The 17,854-nt window shown below is 39.0% G+C and overlaps 1 protein-coding gene across 1 annotated transcript in view; it reads right to left on the reverse strand.

Moving 5' to 3' along the window:
• Positions 1 to 17,854, reverse strand: part of DNAH11 (dynein axonemal heavy chain 11) — a 291,551-nt gene that overhangs the window by 161,832 nt on the left and 111,865 nt on the right. The window contains exons 36-44 of the mRNA XM_073333745.2: positions 15,833 to 15,971; positions 15,282 to 15,374; positions 14,923 to 15,117; positions 8,864 to 8,941; positions 7,825 to 7,957; positions 7,068 to 7,195; positions 5,865 to 6,013; positions 3,032 to 3,182; positions 685 to 816 (exon numbers count right to left, since the gene is read on the reverse strand). Of these exons, the coding sequence (XP_073189846.2) occupies positions 685 to 816; positions 3,032 to 3,182; positions 5,865 to 6,013; positions 7,068 to 7,195; positions 7,825 to 7,957; positions 8,864 to 8,941; positions 14,923 to 15,117; positions 15,282 to 15,374; positions 15,833 to 15,971 (1,198 nt within the window). The remainder of the gene's footprint in view (positions 1 to 684; positions 817 to 3,031; positions 3,183 to 5,864; positions 6,014 to 7,067; positions 7,196 to 7,824; positions 7,958 to 8,863; positions 8,942 to 14,922; positions 15,118 to 15,281; positions 15,375 to 15,832; positions 15,972 to 17,854) is intronic.

Below are 17,854 nucleotides of genomic sequence, written 5' to 3' on the forward strand. Positions count from 1 at the left end.
AATTGAGCCAATTCAGTCATGTTAATCTTTAATACAGAGGTGTGGCTGGGCAGAAATTACGGGACCCAGCGGACATCTTGATCCAAAAAAAAGTCTTCTAAATGCTTGTTGAGGCTATTATCCAACAGAGCATTCCTACCCACAGCACGTGATGGATCCTCACAAAAAGTCTCAGGAATGGTCTCAATTAGAGGAAGGATATATCATGATGTACTGGAGAGCATACTCCATTCCCATATTGCCCCCTTGCAAGTATCAGTCATTGCGCTCTGTGGGTGCGGTTCATGCTCCAGCCTACTGCAGATAATGGTGCTAGCCTCCTACAGGCAGAGGGGCAGGATGAAAATTGTAAGCTGAGCCATAGTCATGTGTCACCAGAGCTGAGCTGATAAGAGGGAAGTGCTGGTCTCACCCTTATAAAGAGAACAGTCTTTGGGGAAGGGACAGTCTTTTTATTCTGTTTGTATAGTCCCTAGCACAATAGGGTCTCTGTCCATGACCGAGGCTCCTAGGGGCTACAATACCTAATAATAAATAAGGGCTGTTCTGACCTTCAGACGCATCATTTGCAGGAGCACCCACAGGGGCAGTGCACCATTGCTAGCTGAAGAGGTACAATTTAGCCCTATATTTCTTTAATGAACAGCAAAATAATTTGGTTATGTAAACTGCTCTCTAGCGTACCTGATCTCGAAAGAGTGCACCACCAAACGCCCAAACACAGGCAAAGACAAAGTATATCTCATAGAGCTCTCTTGGGCAGTCAGGAGGCACATTTTCAGGGGTCAGCAAACAATCCAACAAAGAACAAAGGGTCTAAAAAAAAAAAGGTGGTGAAGAGTGTGATCTTTAAATCCTTGCTCCTGAGGGTGGTGATGGTGACTCAATCTCAGGGGCAACATGATGACTAAGTATGCTGCAATCATGACTATATAATGCAAGAAAAGCAGGCTGGCATTTAAAGAAGGAAAAATGAGAAACCACAGTGACAAGTTTGTTAGGCTAATTTTACCATTGAGAACTGTGCTGTCTGCTGTATCTTCCTCTCCACTTGTACATTAAACCAAACTAAGTAATCCTCTGACTTGAATCCTTGTGTAGAGCCAGTCACATATGAATAAACCATACTTAAACGCAAGTACTTCAAATTAAATACACCAAAATAAAAATAGCTTCCACAAGAGCAAACACCAAAAGGTTGTTCCAATAAAAACAGAAATTTCCATGAGTTCTTTTAAACTGCTAAAATGACTACTCAGATTATATATTACTGTATTTTTAATTCATAACACCTTTTCATTTTAGTTTCTTTCGGACACAGAATTTTGCTGCATGGTATTTCTGCTTGTAATATTTTTTCCTGTATACACTATTTGTACAAAATTGTAAAAAACAACCCAGAATCTCTGAATAGAATAAAAGAAATTTAAGTAAGTTATACACACTGCCCCTTACTCTGCCATCATTGAAAGATGTTTTATTCCATGCCTTTGAAAGGAAAGAGTTAAGAACATCCCATGTGTGACAGGACAGAACCTCTTTGCTGGAAACAATGGGGAAGTCTAAAAATCCTTATTAAGCATTCAGACTATAGAGAAAGAATTCATGTTCAGGAACATTTTCCAATTTATTCCTAAAGACAAACTGATCAACATATAAAAATCACACAACAAAAATACATAAATATTGTATAACTCGTTATGCTTTTTGCAGAATAATTTCAAGCTACCCATGCAATCAACTTACTATTGCATGCAGAAAGACTACCTTAAAACAACATTAAGGTTACAAACAGATCTGTGCAGAGAGTGGAAGCTCCATTTCAGGAAGGATTTAAAGATTTGGCTTCATTCTAAATTGGAATGAAAACCAAACATTTTGAAATTCTCTGCAAAGGAAAATCCCAAACATTCTCTTTTTGTGTCAAAACATTTCACTTGGACAAAATTATAATATAGAATACAAATACATTTTGTAGATAAAAAGTAGTTTCAAAACAAAAAATTGAAACTTTTAGTTATAAAAATGTCAAAATAGAATGTTTTGACATTCATTGTCAGGACTTCTTTTTTTTCTGTCTTTCTTCCAAAACAAAATTTTGGCCAAGCATTTCAATTTCAATAGAACCATATATACCGATGGAATGTGGTTCTGTCAAAATTTCTCCACCCAGTTTTACAAAGGTACAAAGTGGAGCATTTGAAATTTAGAAAATGACAAAGTGGAGCATTTGAAATTTAGAAAATGACAAAGTGCAGGTGTATAGGTTAGGATGCACTCTTATTATATGGTCATACACTTTTTTCCCCACATGAACCCTGCCTCATGATCATTTAAAAGATTCAGAGTTGTAAAGATGACTCACATGAAAGCTGTGTGTGCTGGCTGACTGGTGTTCAGTGAAGGAAACTGGTGTTCAGTTTTATCCTCTTCTATCATTCAATACTTGGTACCAATGTCATATTTACTGGACATCAACACAATGGATTTCTCTCTCTCTTTATAGGTGTTTATATGGCTCCCATCACTATGGTATTTTAGCATCTCACAAAAGGTGGATAAATTTATCCACACCCCTGTGAGGTTGGGAACTATTATCCCCATTTTAGAGATGCAAAATGGAAGCACAGACAGATAAAATGACCTGCCCAAGGTCACACAAGAAGTCTGTGGCAGAGGCAAGATTAGAACTCAGATGTCCTGGATCTCAGTCCAGTATCGTAATCCCTAAATAGTTCTTCTTGTTAGAGTGGACCCCAGAACAAGAACATTTTTGGATCACTGCCTCCTTCCCCACTCCCAGTAATTATGGAAAGAAGTGGGACTCTAAAAATGTGTCCATTTTTGACACTTAATTTTTCCGTAAAATAAATTTAAAACCTATTAACTTTACACAATTTCCAGACGCACACCTATTTTAACAGCTTGCCTTCATGTGCACCAAAAATAAGATTGCATATTCAGAATAGATTTCAGGAATTTTGTTGTCTACACTTACTGACCTATATTTTAATATAATTCTAATGCATACCTGCACCATGCTATTCTCAGGAATAGGGGTGATAGTTTTAAAGCTTGTTCTGAGCTGATCTAAGCAGGGAGGCACATATTTATCAAAGAGGATAGTTAAATTAGCTTTTTCAGATTGGTGATTTCTTGTTTCTATCCAACTGGCAACATACCTGCAAAACACAACAGAAAGATACCAGATTTTGTAGGGGAGACCAGAGAAGTCCAACACACAATAGCTTTCCTGAGATTAAAGTCAGGCCCTTGCAACACTACACACTTGTGATGTACCTCTTGTCCGCACACAGTAGTGCTTGGAACAGTACACAAGTGTTGCCAGCACCATAAGAACAAGAGCTGCCATACCAGGTCAGACCATAGTCCATCTTGCCCAGTGTTCTGTCTCAGACAGCAGACTGTATCAGAGCTTTAGGGGGACAGTTAAGAACAGGACAATTATGAAGTGATGTACCCCATCTTTCATTCACAGCTTCTGGTAGTCAGAGGTTTAGGGTCACCTAGCACATGGGGTTGTATCCCTGACTATCTTGGTAAATAGCCATTGATGGACCTATTCTCCATTAACTTAGCAGTTCTTTTTTGAACCCAGTTATACTTTTGGCCATGACAACATCCCATGACAATGAGTTCCACAGGTTAATTGTGCATTGTGTGAAAAAGTACTTCGTTGTTTGTATTAAACCTGCTGTCAACCAATTTCATTGGCTGACTCCAGTTTTGTATTGGGTGAAAAGATAAATAACACTTCTGTATTCACTTTTTCCACACCATATCATAGACCTCTATCATATCCCCTTAGTCATTTCTTTTCTCAGCCGAATAACCTTAATCTTTTTTGTGTCTCCTAGTATGGAAGCCATTCCATACTCCTGACCATCTTAGATCCCCTTCTATGAACCTTTTTTGAGAAGGGGCAATCAGAACTGCACCCATGATTCAAGGTGTGGGTGCATCATGGATTCATATAGTGACACTATGATATTTCCTATCTTATTTTTTATCCCTTTCCTAGTAGTTCCTAAAATACTGTTAGCCATTTTTCCCACTGCTGTATGCTGAGCTGAAGTTTTCAGAGAACTATAGCCAGTGACTCCAAGTTCTCTTTTTTGGGTAGTAATAGTTAATTTAGAACCCTTCGTTGTATATTACAGTTGGAATTATTTTTTCCATTGCTTTGCACTTATTAACATTGAATTTCATCTGCCATTTAGTTGCTCAGTCACTCAGTTTTGTGAGATCCTTTTGTAAAGCCTCACTCCCTGCTTTGGACTTAACCATCTTGAATAATTTTGTATCATCTGCTGACTTTGCCACTTCACTGTTCCAGATCCATTGCAGCTGCATTTGCTTTAGCAGATCTCATCGTAACCATTGCATCCCAAAGGGCTGTTGTGGCAGCTGAGCAGAGTGGCACCCAACTATGCCCTCTTTCCTTGGCCACATCCTCTCCTTTAGGGAGGGTAGGGAAGAGGGTGACATAACTATGTGAACCCCAGGCAATTTTCTGGTTGGTGTCATGCAGATGGAACAGCACAAAACTGCTGGAACTAAGGCTAACATTTGGCCTTATATTTTACAGAAGAGGCCATTTGTAAATACAAATATCCACATTTTATACATGATTCAGTTTTGTCCGAGTTACATTTAACTTATTAGAATTATTTTCAGTATCGTTCGTAACATAAGTCCTAACTGGAAAAGCATAATATATCTACATTTAGCAGAGAGACACTTACTCATCCTCTAGCTCCTTCCACAATGGATAAGTAAAACTTCCTTAACACGATGCTAATCATGACATGGACCTGAGGCTAGACTCATCACATGTTTGGAGCTACTGATAAACATTTGGGGGAAAGATCTGATTTGTCCACTGTAAATGCTTCTAAACGCACATTGAGGGATGGATGTTCAGGAATATTAATCAAATGTTCTCTAAACTGGTATGACCATATTATGTTAGATTGGCCACTCTGATACCCTCCCAGACCCATCTCAATACTCCTCAATTGTTACTGTGAGATTATTAGTCTAGTACTGTACCCATACGTTAATGTTAACCCACCAATACTCATTCTCCTTGTTGGACATCTTGCATACCTAGACCAACCTCCCACTATTTACATTAAATTCTCATGTTCACTATATTTCTTCTGGGACAACACTTATAATATATGTTTGTACAGCACCGAGCACAATGAGGACCCAATTTCAGGAGTGGCTGCTAGGCGCTACTGTAATACAAATTAGAGACAGTAGGAATTTCCCAAATTTCAATATTTCCATCAAAAGTTATCATTGAAATTTCAAATTTTGACTGCACGCACACAGTTTTTGTAATAAATTTTCACAGAATTATGACTCTAAAATAAATCAAAGAAGGGAAAAACATGATTCAGAAGACAAACGGGAAGTTGATCTGGCACCTCTCATGACTGTACTTTCCGTAACAGATATCAGTGGAGCAAAACAAGGGGATAGTTACAAAAGGCTGACAGATGCCTCTAGTGTATCTAGTCAGTTCACTGCTTGAGACCTACCTCTTGCAGCTGCCAAGCCTGCACTGTAAATAGCTGAGAATCAGATTCAGAACAGCCCAGATTGAGACGGACAACTAAACCAGGGATGTAAAGGATATATAAAATATGGAACAGATAATCCCAATGCTGAAAATTTTTAACTGAGTGTGCATACACATGCATGTGTACAAGTATCTATATATAGTAAATAATATTAAATTATCATGTAAATTAATGGGTTCTATTGCTATTAAACTAACTAATAATATTGTTTTATCATTTTTTGAAGGTATCTTTAAAAGATAAAATACTCACGGATTCCAACCAAGATCCTGGGGGTTTACATAAAGAATACCTGCTCTAGACACTGTAGCTGGGGTAGCAGTTTTTAAATGGTGTATCTCAAACAGCAGCCTCATCGATGGAGTCAGAGGGACACGTTCATTGCTGGCAAGGGTCAGGACCTAAACATCACCAGTAAAGCACTGAACAAAAGCAACTTAAGACATACATTCTAACAAGCATATATCATGAATAGGCCTGTACAAATTATAGACCTATGTAGATTTCAGGTATATTTATAGCACATATTTGCACGCACACACCCCCTTCAGAATGAATCTGGACATGATAGGATTCTTCCAAATTTAAAATTTAAGGCCATGATATTTGTTTTAAAAAACACATTGGAGCATAAATTAGAGACCACACTATGGCATACCATATGCTTGACAGTTCAGTTAATTTTTATAAACAGCAGAATCTATATAGGTTTATTTTCAGTGGTGTGTATATATATTCAAGATAATTATTACACTTCAAGATAATTTTCACTTCATTTAATCTTAAAAAAAAAAGAGTGTTTAAAAGTCAGGTATGAGCTACAATAATGTTTGTAAAATGAAGTTTAGAATGTATTTAACTACATTGTAGCATTTCTTGTAGCAAACACTGTTGTTTTTCTTGCACTGTAGCAAACATAATTAGAGTACAGGACTGGGAGTCAGAGGTTTCTATCCTATTCCTGTCTCTCTTGCTAACTTGATCAGGCAAGTCACTTACAATTTCTGTGCATCAGGTGTAATAATACTTCCAACCTCATAGCAGTGTTGTTGGGCTTAATTCATGAATGCGTGTAAAATTGCTTTAGAGTTTTGAAGGAAAAAGCACTCTGCAAATGCAAATATTTAATGTTAATATAATTACTAGATTTTGGCTGATGCTTTGAGTACATTTGTAACCCCCATTACACATACATATTCACTGAGAGGTGCATATACCTTTACAGTGTAGACAGAATGACTTTAAACATCTCCATTGTGTAGGATCAGATATGAAAGAGATAAGGTTGTTACCAACTGGCATTGCACTAATTAGAATAGTGAAGATAAAAAGGGAAGGGTTAAAATTAGGGCTATTATGCAATTAAAAGAATTTATTGCAATTAATCACACTATTAAACAATAATAGAATACCATTTATTTAAATATTTTTGGATGTTTTTTTCCTGTTACTCACCTTGTTATCATCCATGACAGTATTGAGTGACTCAGTCCACATAGGATCTATATCTCCATCTAGGACGATCCATTTTGGCCCATCCTGGGTAATATTAGCCTGCTCTCTTAGAAGAGATGAGAAGAGACCTGCAAATTGTGTTTAAATAAAATCCAAATCAATATGGTGCTTCAATACAACCTTTTGAAACAAATATTCCTGAAATATTACTGCATCATTAATAACACAAAAGATTTTGTAACAATGTAAGAACTGGTTTCCTTCTAGTTGCTTATTAAACAGCCATTCAAATTAAAGAGGAAATAGGCTCAGTGAGCAGGTTATACAGCAAATTAACTGGCTATAAAAATGGCTGATTTCTGGTGTGACTGCATGATAATACTGTTTGAGCAGGAGACCCTTTCCACTGCATCAATCCTCATTATGTGGGCTAGGTACGGAGGCTCCATGGGAGCTAGGGAGAAAGTTGCTGAGACACTGCAACAGCCCGCAGGATCTCTCTCCTCTACTTCAGCACCCCTGTTCTGCAGTTGGGAACTGGCCAGAGGATTCACATAGCAAGGAATCAATTACTCTCTTCTCTTTCCATTGTCATTACCCTTGCCCTGACCCCAAATCTCATTGCATGGAAATATACAGGAAACCCTCATTGCTCTGGACTCCTTGGCTGGTAGGTATGCTCCATATTTGTTTTGTTTTTTCCTGGTGGAGGACTGTATAGATCTTAGCGATGAAAGTAATGTTAACTGCTACTAGCCATCTTTCCATTCCCGGGTTGCATGATGTATAAAACCAAACAGCTCGTCAGTGGTCACAGCTTTTGGGTTTAGGTCATTCCACACAAGCTTTTGTTTCATGTTCACATATGTTCGGTTCAGAGTTCTCAGAACCTGAAGGGCAGGAGAGAAAAAAAGATCAACGCATGTGACTTAGTCACTGAACCTCAAACAAAAAGTTTCTAGCTCCTTTATCATTTGTTAATAATGACAGATCTGTCAACCCTCATCCACAGCTGTCTTGGTTTCCCTGAGCTCCCTCCTCTCTGCCCTAGTTTATCACCACCCTCCCACCAAACAGATAAAAGTGACCAGTAGGAATCCTGGTCTGACAATCCTGCTAAGGATTCACTCTGGTAAACCACAGGAAGCTGGTCCAATGGAGAAGCTTGGATGAGGATAGACTTGTAGTCAAACCACTGAACTACGACTCAAGAAATCTGGATTTAGTTCCCAGCTCCACCAGAGACTCCGTGTGTGACTTTAGGCAAATCAATTAATCTCTCTCTGTGCCTCAGATTCCTTTGGGTAAAATGGGGATAACATACAGTAATGACCAGGGCATCTAGTTTTGCTTACTATCTAAAGGACCATAATATTGAAAAAACATGGCACTATACGATGACTGTCAAAACGTAGCAGCTGAGATGTAAGAGTATCATCTTCCAAAAATATTCAGCTACTACTTTGGGAACAAAGAAACATTGACCTCACTCTTCCTGGCTAGTAATCTAACTACACCCTCCAAAACATACATTCAAACCTATTTGCCAAATATAGTTTCCATTATGCATTGCCATGACTATTCTCATTTTGAGTCATGCAAGTAATACGTAGGAGACAAACCCTACATTTTAACATTGAGATTTGTGATTGCACTTCATACCCCTGCTGCTGGGAATGCCTGAGCAATATGGTATCATATTGCAGCCTGAAGGGAAGAGAATATTTTTCTCTGTGAACTAATGAAATACTCTTTATAAAAAGAAAGACAGACAGAAAATGTGCCATCTACTGTACCGTGCTCTTTCCTGTGCCTGCATTTCCCACCACAAAGACAGAGTGACACACTGCCAGAAGCTCCTCCAGCTGAACAACCTGCCAAACAGAATTAGTACACAGCTAATGGTTTTGTTTTCCTGTCCTCCCATTATCACCAAGACACTAATTATTTCCCACATATTATCTCCCTCCCACCTTTTCTCTTAGTCAGGAAAATGAACTGTTGCCTTCGTAGCTAACTTAAAAATGTGTTTCAGAGGAACAGCCGTGTTAGTCTGTATTCGCAAAAAGAAAAGGAGTACTTGTGGCACCTTAGAGACTAACCAATTTATTTGAGCATGAGCTTTCGTGAGCTACAGCTCACTTCATCAGATGTTTACCGTGGAAACTGCTGAGTTTGCCTTCTAAGGCTGTAGGCAAAGCCCAGTCTTGTTTGGATGAATGACTATACCTCAACAAATTAAAACAAATCTCATTTTCCAACTAATTGATTTACACAATCATGGAGACTAGTAAAAGAAAATGAGAACCATCACCATACCATGGGCTATAGAATGGGGATCAAACATTTTGTTGTATGGTGTGAAGAATAGTAACCACATATCACAGGTTAAGTGGTGCTAGGAGTTAGAACAACATAGCAGCAATAATTTCTGCTAATGTGCAACATTCAACAAGTCCCTGTTGAATCCATCTAAAAATAGTCTGGGAAGATACCGAATAACCCATGTGATTCTTAGCCTAAGATATAAATAATTTAGATGTTTTTCACAAATTTAATTCTGTCTAAATAATACACACGAGCTCTTTTTGTATCCAAAGTATGATTCCCCCTTATTCACATGAGGCTTTGGAAAAAAAACAGCAGCAGATTAACTGTCTGATTGATGTGAAAATCAAACACCACTTTTGACAAAAACCTGGAATCAGGCCTAAGAACCACCTTATCTTTATGAAAAGAAATACAAACAGGTGTTCAGCCCCCAAGGAATTCAATTCAGTCACCATTCTGACTGACATTATGGCATTATGATGATTTCTCTCTTAAAATGGCATTATAACGAACACGCAGCTAAGGGTTCAGAAGATGACTTCATAAAAGTGTAGCCAAGACCAAACTGAGATTCCAGGAAAGGAAAGGATTTCTCATAGTGGGATACACATTAGATTAAACCCTTCATAAATTTCTTCATCACATTGCGCACAACTATCAGCCACCAACAAAAAATGATGAGCAGAGACAGCTGCCAAATGAACTTTCAGAGATGAGTTAGATAACCCTGCAGCTATTAAGTGCATCAAATATTCTAAAACACAAGGTATGGGAGCTGAGGCAGGAGAATCATCTTTTCTCCTCATCCAAGCTACATATCTGGGCCATTTCAAGCGGTAACACTTTTTGGTAGACATGCTTTCTAGAATTAAGTAGTACATCCTGCACAGACAAAGAACACAACTGTTCAAAAGTAGACAAAGTTGAAGTCTGATTGCCCACACCGTCAAGTGAAGGGACTGCAGGTGTGGATGAAGGATCCTGCCCTCTTGCTGAGAGGGCGGATCTGGAGAAACAGGAAGATGCACGAAGGCTCTGCCAGACAGAGGAGGCAGATCGGTAAATCACTGATGTGACCAAGCCAGGGCAATGAGAATCATCCTTGCACTGTCCTGATGTATCTTCCTTGCAACCTTCTGGATTAATGGAAAGGAGGAAAAGCATACATCAGGCCCTCTCCCCACTGCAGAAGAAAAGCATATGATATGAATTGACTGTCCCTGCTCACTCTGGAGCAGAAGAGGCAACACTTTTTGTTGAACCTCATTGCGAACAGCTTCACTTCTGGTTAACTCCAACTGGAAAATATCTTCTGAACAAACTGATCCTTTAGGGACCACTCATGAATCTTAGAATTGTCTCTACAGAGACCATCTGCAACTCAGAAGTTCTTCCATGCTAAACGCAGGGCCACCAGATAAACATTCTGAAGAATGCACCAATCCCATAACTTGATTGCCTCTGCACAAAAGGAGAGTAGAGTAAGTAGCCCCCTATTTGTTGACATAGTTGTCACCATGTCTGGTATGGATCACAGCTGAGAGGGCCAATCTCAGGTCAGACTATCCAAAAACTGGGCAGACACCCCCACATGGTATATTCTATAATTAGATTTAAACAAACCAGCAACAAATGTATGCTCCTGGATCACTATAACTAGCTTAACATGGAGCCACAGACAGTCCCCTTCGACAATCCAGCCTATATTACCACCCAGACAAACTGGACTTCTGTGATGACAGGTTATTAAAACCATAAATCAGCACACATTAGGTTCTTCCAGCTTCAGGGGGCCAGTCACTTATCCAAGTTAATGGATCCTCAGGACCTTACACCAAACACAAAGCTGTAGCCAATCCTTTAGTGAGCTAACTGAAGATTTATTAACTATGAAAAAAAACCAGTTACTAAAAAGTTAAAGCCAATAAAATACATTACAGGTGGATCAAAGTATGTATTCCAAAATGTTAGCATGGATGTTAAATCTGCTAACTTTCTATAAGTCTCTCTGGGTTGCCCAAATAGTTTTTGGGGACCTCGGTTCTTTTGTTCAAAATTTCCTCTGGTCAGAATTCACCAGTCCAAAGATGAAGTAGGAAAGAGGTGGCCAGGGCCTTTGTTCTCCCTCTTTTAATCTGTACCCTTTTTGCTGGAAAAATCCTTGTGGTGTTATGGAATCAAGCAGTTCCACAGCATATATGCTCTGCCATCACAGCATATATGCTCTGCCATCATTCTTCATATGAATTGCAAATTTCTGCTTGCACATTTTCCATATGTGCCATTTGGGGCATCCTCAGGGACAACATGCAGGGGCTCTTGTTTAGAGTTCATTTGTTATTCCTGAAGAGCTAACCTGTGAGCGTTTCTCATACTCACAAACATGTTTTAGTTAAAAACCATATAGCAAAATCTCATAATTCCACACACAATGTCGAGATGTACATTATAACCAGATAATAATATTCGGCAGATTACAACTTTTCCAATGATACTTCAGGAGGCATACTGTGAACAAGATTTACTACAATTTTGTAAAAGTGGTGACTATATTAGTGTAGATGGTCACTTTCCCCTTTAGACAGCATCACAGTAGTGCATAGCAGATGTATTGCCTATTACCATTTGCACAACCCTCCTCTGTAAGTGAGGGATAATCTGAGGGCCAGGTGAATGGCTCTCAGCTCCGATACATTGATATGCAAGGCTCTGTCCTGAGAAGTCCAGTGGCATTGAACTGTCAGATGACTCAAATGCACCCTGGCTCAACCATTGTTTGAAGCATCTGAAGTTACCATCAGAGATGGTGGGGGATTGAATTGAACACTCCTGAGAACATTTGCTCTGATTGACCACCACGCTAGTGAGTCTAAAATGTTGGTCAGCATGCCTTGAAATATTTGAAGATTGGCCCAACTTGGCCTGTAGACTTGAGACATCCAGCACTGCATAGGCCTCATTCTTAGAGGAGAGAACAGAGTCACATAAGCAGTGGCTGCTATGAGACCCAGAAAAAAGTTTTTGAATGCTTAAAACATATTGTAGTATTTTCAGAAATCTGTCTTAATGGATAGGCTCTCCCTTCCAGAGTCCAATATGGAGCCTATGATCAAAAATCTCTGAGTTTGACAGGCATTTGACTTTTTGACATCAAGAAGACCAGCCAGATCTGAGAAAAGGGTGGTTGTAAAAGCAATATGGTTTAGTACATCCTTGCGCACAGCAGCCAATTGATCAAGCCGGGGTAAACAAAAAAACTCTGCCTTCTCAGTTGAGCCACTACCACAGAGAAGCATTTTCTAAAAACTCTGGACACCATGGAGAGGCCAAATGGCACCACCTTGTACTGAAAATAGTGTCCTGGCACCATGAAACAAGGGTATTTACAATGACTGTGGTGAATCAGTATATGAAAATACATGTCCTTTAAATCAAGAGTCACAAATGAATCCATGATCAAAAGTGAAGGGATTACAGAGGCCAAAGTTAAGACAGGGAATCAAAACTTCCATATGTATTTATTCAGGTTCCTTAAGCCTATAATTGAATGTCACCCCCGTTTCTCCTGGTCAGTTTGGGACTATGATGAGGTAGTGCTCACCGGATCCTGAAGGGGGCGGGGCAAAGCCTAGAGGGCAGAAAGAACTTGATAAAAGGGAGAGATGTTTGCTAAGCTCTTCCTCTCTCTTCCACCTCCATCTACAGAAATCACCACCAAGCGACTGAAGTGCTGACCAAGGGAGAGAGCCTGGCTGAAGGGCAACCAGCCAGCCTGTGCTGAGAAGCATCTAAGTTTGTAAGGGAACTGAAAGTGTTAAGATCAGCTTAGAATGCGTTTTGCTTTTGTTTCATTTGACCAAATCTGACTTGTTGTGCTTTGATTTATAATCACTTAAAATCTACCTTTTGTAGTTAATAAACATGTTTGTTTATTCTACCTGAAGCAGTGCATTTGGTTTGAAGTGTGTCAGAGACTCCCCTGGGATAACAAGCCTGGTGCATATCAATTTCTTTGTTAAATTGATGAACTCATATAAGCTTGCAGCATCCAGCAGGCATAACTGGACACTGCAAGTCGGAGGTTCCTAGGGTTGTGTCTGGGACTGGAGATATTGGCTAGTGTCATTTGGTTGCACGATCCAAGCAGCAGCTGGCCAAAAGTGCTCACTCATGTAACTGGGAGCAGCTTAAATGCTAGAGGCTGTGCAGGAACAACCCAGGAGTGGGGGTTCTCACAGCAGATCAGGGTAAGGCTGGCTGCCAGAGCTGAGGACTGGAGTGACCTAGCAGATCACCGGTCCAGATAACACCAGGGGAACATCACAATTCCCCCATCCTTTTTTCTGCACCACAAAGTACCTGGAATAGAACTCAACTCCAAGTATTCAGGTACCTCCTTGACAGCTGCTATCAAAAGTAATTTTTTTACCTCTGAAAGTAGAATATCCTCACAAGAAGATACCCTAAAAAGGGAAAGATACATGGAAGTGGAGAGCAGTAGTCTTTCTAACTGTATGGCACCGACATTTTCTATATAAGTTCTTAAACCCATTTGTCTGATGTAGTAAGTCTCCATGGACTGATAAAATGGGCTCGCCTGTCTCCAAACAGATATGACACCCAGATGGAGAATGACTCTCTCCCAAACTCTTGAGGCACCTGGTATCCAACACTGGGAAGACAGCAGGGTACAAAGCATGCCTCTTGAATTCCAGCTTCTTCTTCCTCTGCCGTTCCACCATCACCCAGAACTGAAACACTAACACCTACCTACCAACTAACAACAACAAAACACAAATGAACACTGATGGAGAAAGAACTCTGGATCTGAGCAGATTGGGCACTTCAATCCAGTGGTTCACTTCAATCCAGGCACTTGGCTGGAAGGAGATGAGGTAGTAGAGGATGCAGTGCCCTCTGATACAGCCTCATTCTGAGAATGTTTGGAGACGCTGAAGGGAAAGGTGGTATGGGTGGGGGGTGAGAGAGCACCCCAAGGGACACTTGCTAGAAAGTTCTACCATTGGGCAGTGCAATACTCAGGAATGGGAATATGCAGAGCCACTCAAAGAACTACATGATCTTACTTCAACCCTTGTTCTCCCTTCCCATTATTGCTGCTGCACTGTGTATTGCCGTCACTCATGGTGTCCTGTCTAAAATAAACACACTATATGTTATACATAATAATACTTATTATTTGCTGGTGTTAAAGTGTTGGTACTATAAACCTACTGTACTGTATGTTAAGAGAACTCTTCAACACAGAGGTATTTGAACAAGAAATATTTCCCTGTCTCCATATGGGCAGTATATACACTACATATTTACTAACATGAATCTACTTGTATTGAATTGCAATATGCCATCATGACACAGTGCCTTTGAAACACCTAGACTTTCAGGACACATTAGGAACACTGCAATGTACTGCAAGTTAACCTTCATGTCTAATACAACTTGACTGCAATTATGTTGATTGAAACTCTTAAGGGGTGTAATTAAAAGCAATGGATTATTTTACTTTGAGCATAAAGCTTTCCTCAGGTTGCAAGTGAAGCTCCAGGGTAGATTGTTTAACCATCTGTTCAAATTGCAGGTCCCTCTTCCTCGGAACATCCAGAGCTGGAAACAGGTCACTGATCAGGCCCATGAAAATTGGGATATCATCTGTCACTATTTTAGGCAAGTTGAAGTCTCTTAAGGTTCGCATAAGTACCTGGAAAAGGATGGTAAATCACATATTATCATATCAGCCAGGGCTTTAAACCCATCTCCCTCTCTTCAGGATTCGTCTTTATTCCCAGTGATTCAGAGATAAAACACAGTATCAGAAGTTCTGATGATTGTTAAACTTAAATATGTACATAAAAGGTACCTAACCTGATCCTCAGGTCTGTTCTTATCTCCTCGCTTCAATGAGCCAGCAACCACCAAGACTGACTTAACAGCACGAAGTCCCCAATCATAATGATACTATGAAAAAAAACGAAAAACACTGACTATTCATGAAACCTTATGAATTGAAAGTTTAAATGTAAATATTTAAGGAGAAAACCTTAGAAGTATATACAATTTAATATATAGCTAGATGGAGAGAGAAACTAGAATTTACAACATATTAAAATATTTTAGACTAGTGTAAATATGAAGTAACATCACTGATTTCAGAAGATTTACAATGAGCTGATTTATACTGGTGTATCTGACAGCATGAAGAAAAATGCATAGAGCCACTATTTTAAATGATAACAACTGTTTTACTGGGCATCACCTTAGCTGATATAATAAAGATCTACATGCAATTTAAAATATATATATAAAATTATAAATTATGCAAATTTCACTCTGCCCAACATCATTATTTTGAAATCGGGGTTGGGTGGGTGGTAATTAGCATATATCTAGCCCAGAAGTCCAAAACAGACCCTCACCTGTTTAGAAAGCAGCTCCCTGCAGAGAGTATACAAGGTAGTAAACTTCCTGGCTAACAAGCGTGCATCAATAAATCCCTCAGCAACCAACATAATTTCACAGATCAGTTCAATGTCAGGGACAACCATAGCACAGGGTCTTAAAAAAAAAGTCAAAATACCCAGATTACTATTTAAGCATGGTAAGAACAAGTCACCTAAATCAAGTGACTGATGTGTATAAACATTCTTAAACAGAGCTCAAGAGAGTCACAATTATGTGAGTCAGTCAGAGCGAACAAGGACTATGCTTCAAATTAAAAAATAATGGTTAATTAGGCACTGTGGATTATTAGCATTCAGTAACACTGCTACATACAAAGGACACGGCTGAAAAGTACAGAGCTTTCAAGTCAGATACTGCAGCCTCCTCAGCGTTAGTGCCTCAGAACAATATATGATTCTGTCACTTAGTGTGATGGACTGGCAGACACTTGCAAGGCGCAGTTAATACTGGAACATACAAAGACCTGCCACTCGAGTCATGGTCACCATTTTGGATTTGCTCTTTTCAAGAGTGAATCCTCCTGGAGGACTGTTTAAGATGGAATAAAACTTCTTTTTCCTTTTTTTTTAAACATTATTTTTATTCTGGTTTTTAAAACAGAATACACATTGGCAAGCCATCCAGCCATTAAAACATCTCAGTCAACACAAAACCAAAAACAGACACACATAAAGAGAGAGAAGATCAAAGACGCCCCTCATTAAAACACTGTTTGAAACACGTAGAAGTTCCTAATTTTTTCCATAGGGTGGATTACATTTTAACAGAGATTGTGTTTTCCTTCCTTCTGCATCTTTTCCTTCCTTCTTTTCCTTCTGCAATCAAATGGACTTCTCCCATTCACAATCATGAAGGGAAACAGAAACTAACAAACAGGTTCAGAACAAGTGCTTCATGTATTCCAAGGAATTTTCCTCACATACATCAAGGTGCAAAAAACCTTGTAGTGGACAATTCTGGAATAAAAGTATAGGGAAAATTCTTCCTAATCCTTATTAGTGGTTGCCATGTATCCTAAAGTATGAAGGTTTATACTCCATCTATATCCTATCTAACAGAACGTAACTCAAGTGGCAAACACAGTAATGGCTTGCATGGAATATTAGTTTACTATTTGATATGTTTTTAGCTGTCTCTTCTGAGATTTTTGTAGATGGCGACAAGAGGCGTTAGTAGAGCCTTGTGCGGATATAAAATTTGTATCCGCAGCTCCTCACTTGTTATTCATCCTCATCTCTTAATAGTTGTAGAAGAAAGTAGTAGCAGTGAACAAACATGCACTGCTAAAAAGAACCCAAAACCAAAAACCCATAGGGCCCATTTCTGCCCTAAAGTTCTACTTTGTAAAAATCAGCCACAGAGACGCATGGCTCTGAGAGGCAAATCCCAGGTAGTGAGTGAGAGCTTGGAATGCCAATTCAGCCCTAAAAAGTCTTACAGCTTACTCCAGTCACTTAAAATATTGAGGTCTAGTGAACTTCAAAATCACTCATTTTCTTTTGAGGCTGGATGAAATCATGAAAAGCACTAAGGCAAAAGTAAAGATTTTGGGTCAAAGTCAAATGTTTATGTAAGCAGGTGTCACTCCACTGAAGTAAAAATATATTTCCAGTCAGATCCCAGTAGAATTTCAAATCTAATCATCAGATTAAAATCACAATTGGCATAGGTGCTTACCATTCTGTGGATTAAATGGAGGAATACCTGCTTATACAGAGGTGAATTTAGTCCTACAAACCTATTTTGATAATTTAACAACCACCACAGATTAGAATTATATATGCAACATATAAAGGAAGTTAAAGATAATATAAAAGGTTAGAGCTTGCACTTCTCAGATTTTAATTATATTCTTTGGTAATATGGTGTATTATGCAACATGTATTTTAGGTAAAGCTACTAAAATGACCAAAAATATATTAAATTGTTTTGCAGTGCTTATGCTTTATGTCTGTCCAATAATCACCAGCCCAACA

Source organism: Lepidochelys kempii, chromosome 2 (assembly GCF_965140285.1).
Source record: "Lepidochelys kempii isolate rLepKem1 chromosome 2, rLepKem1.hap1, whole genome shotgun sequence".
Lineage (NCBI taxonomy): Eukaryota > Metazoa > Chordata > Testudines > Cheloniidae > Lepidochelys > Lepidochelys kempii.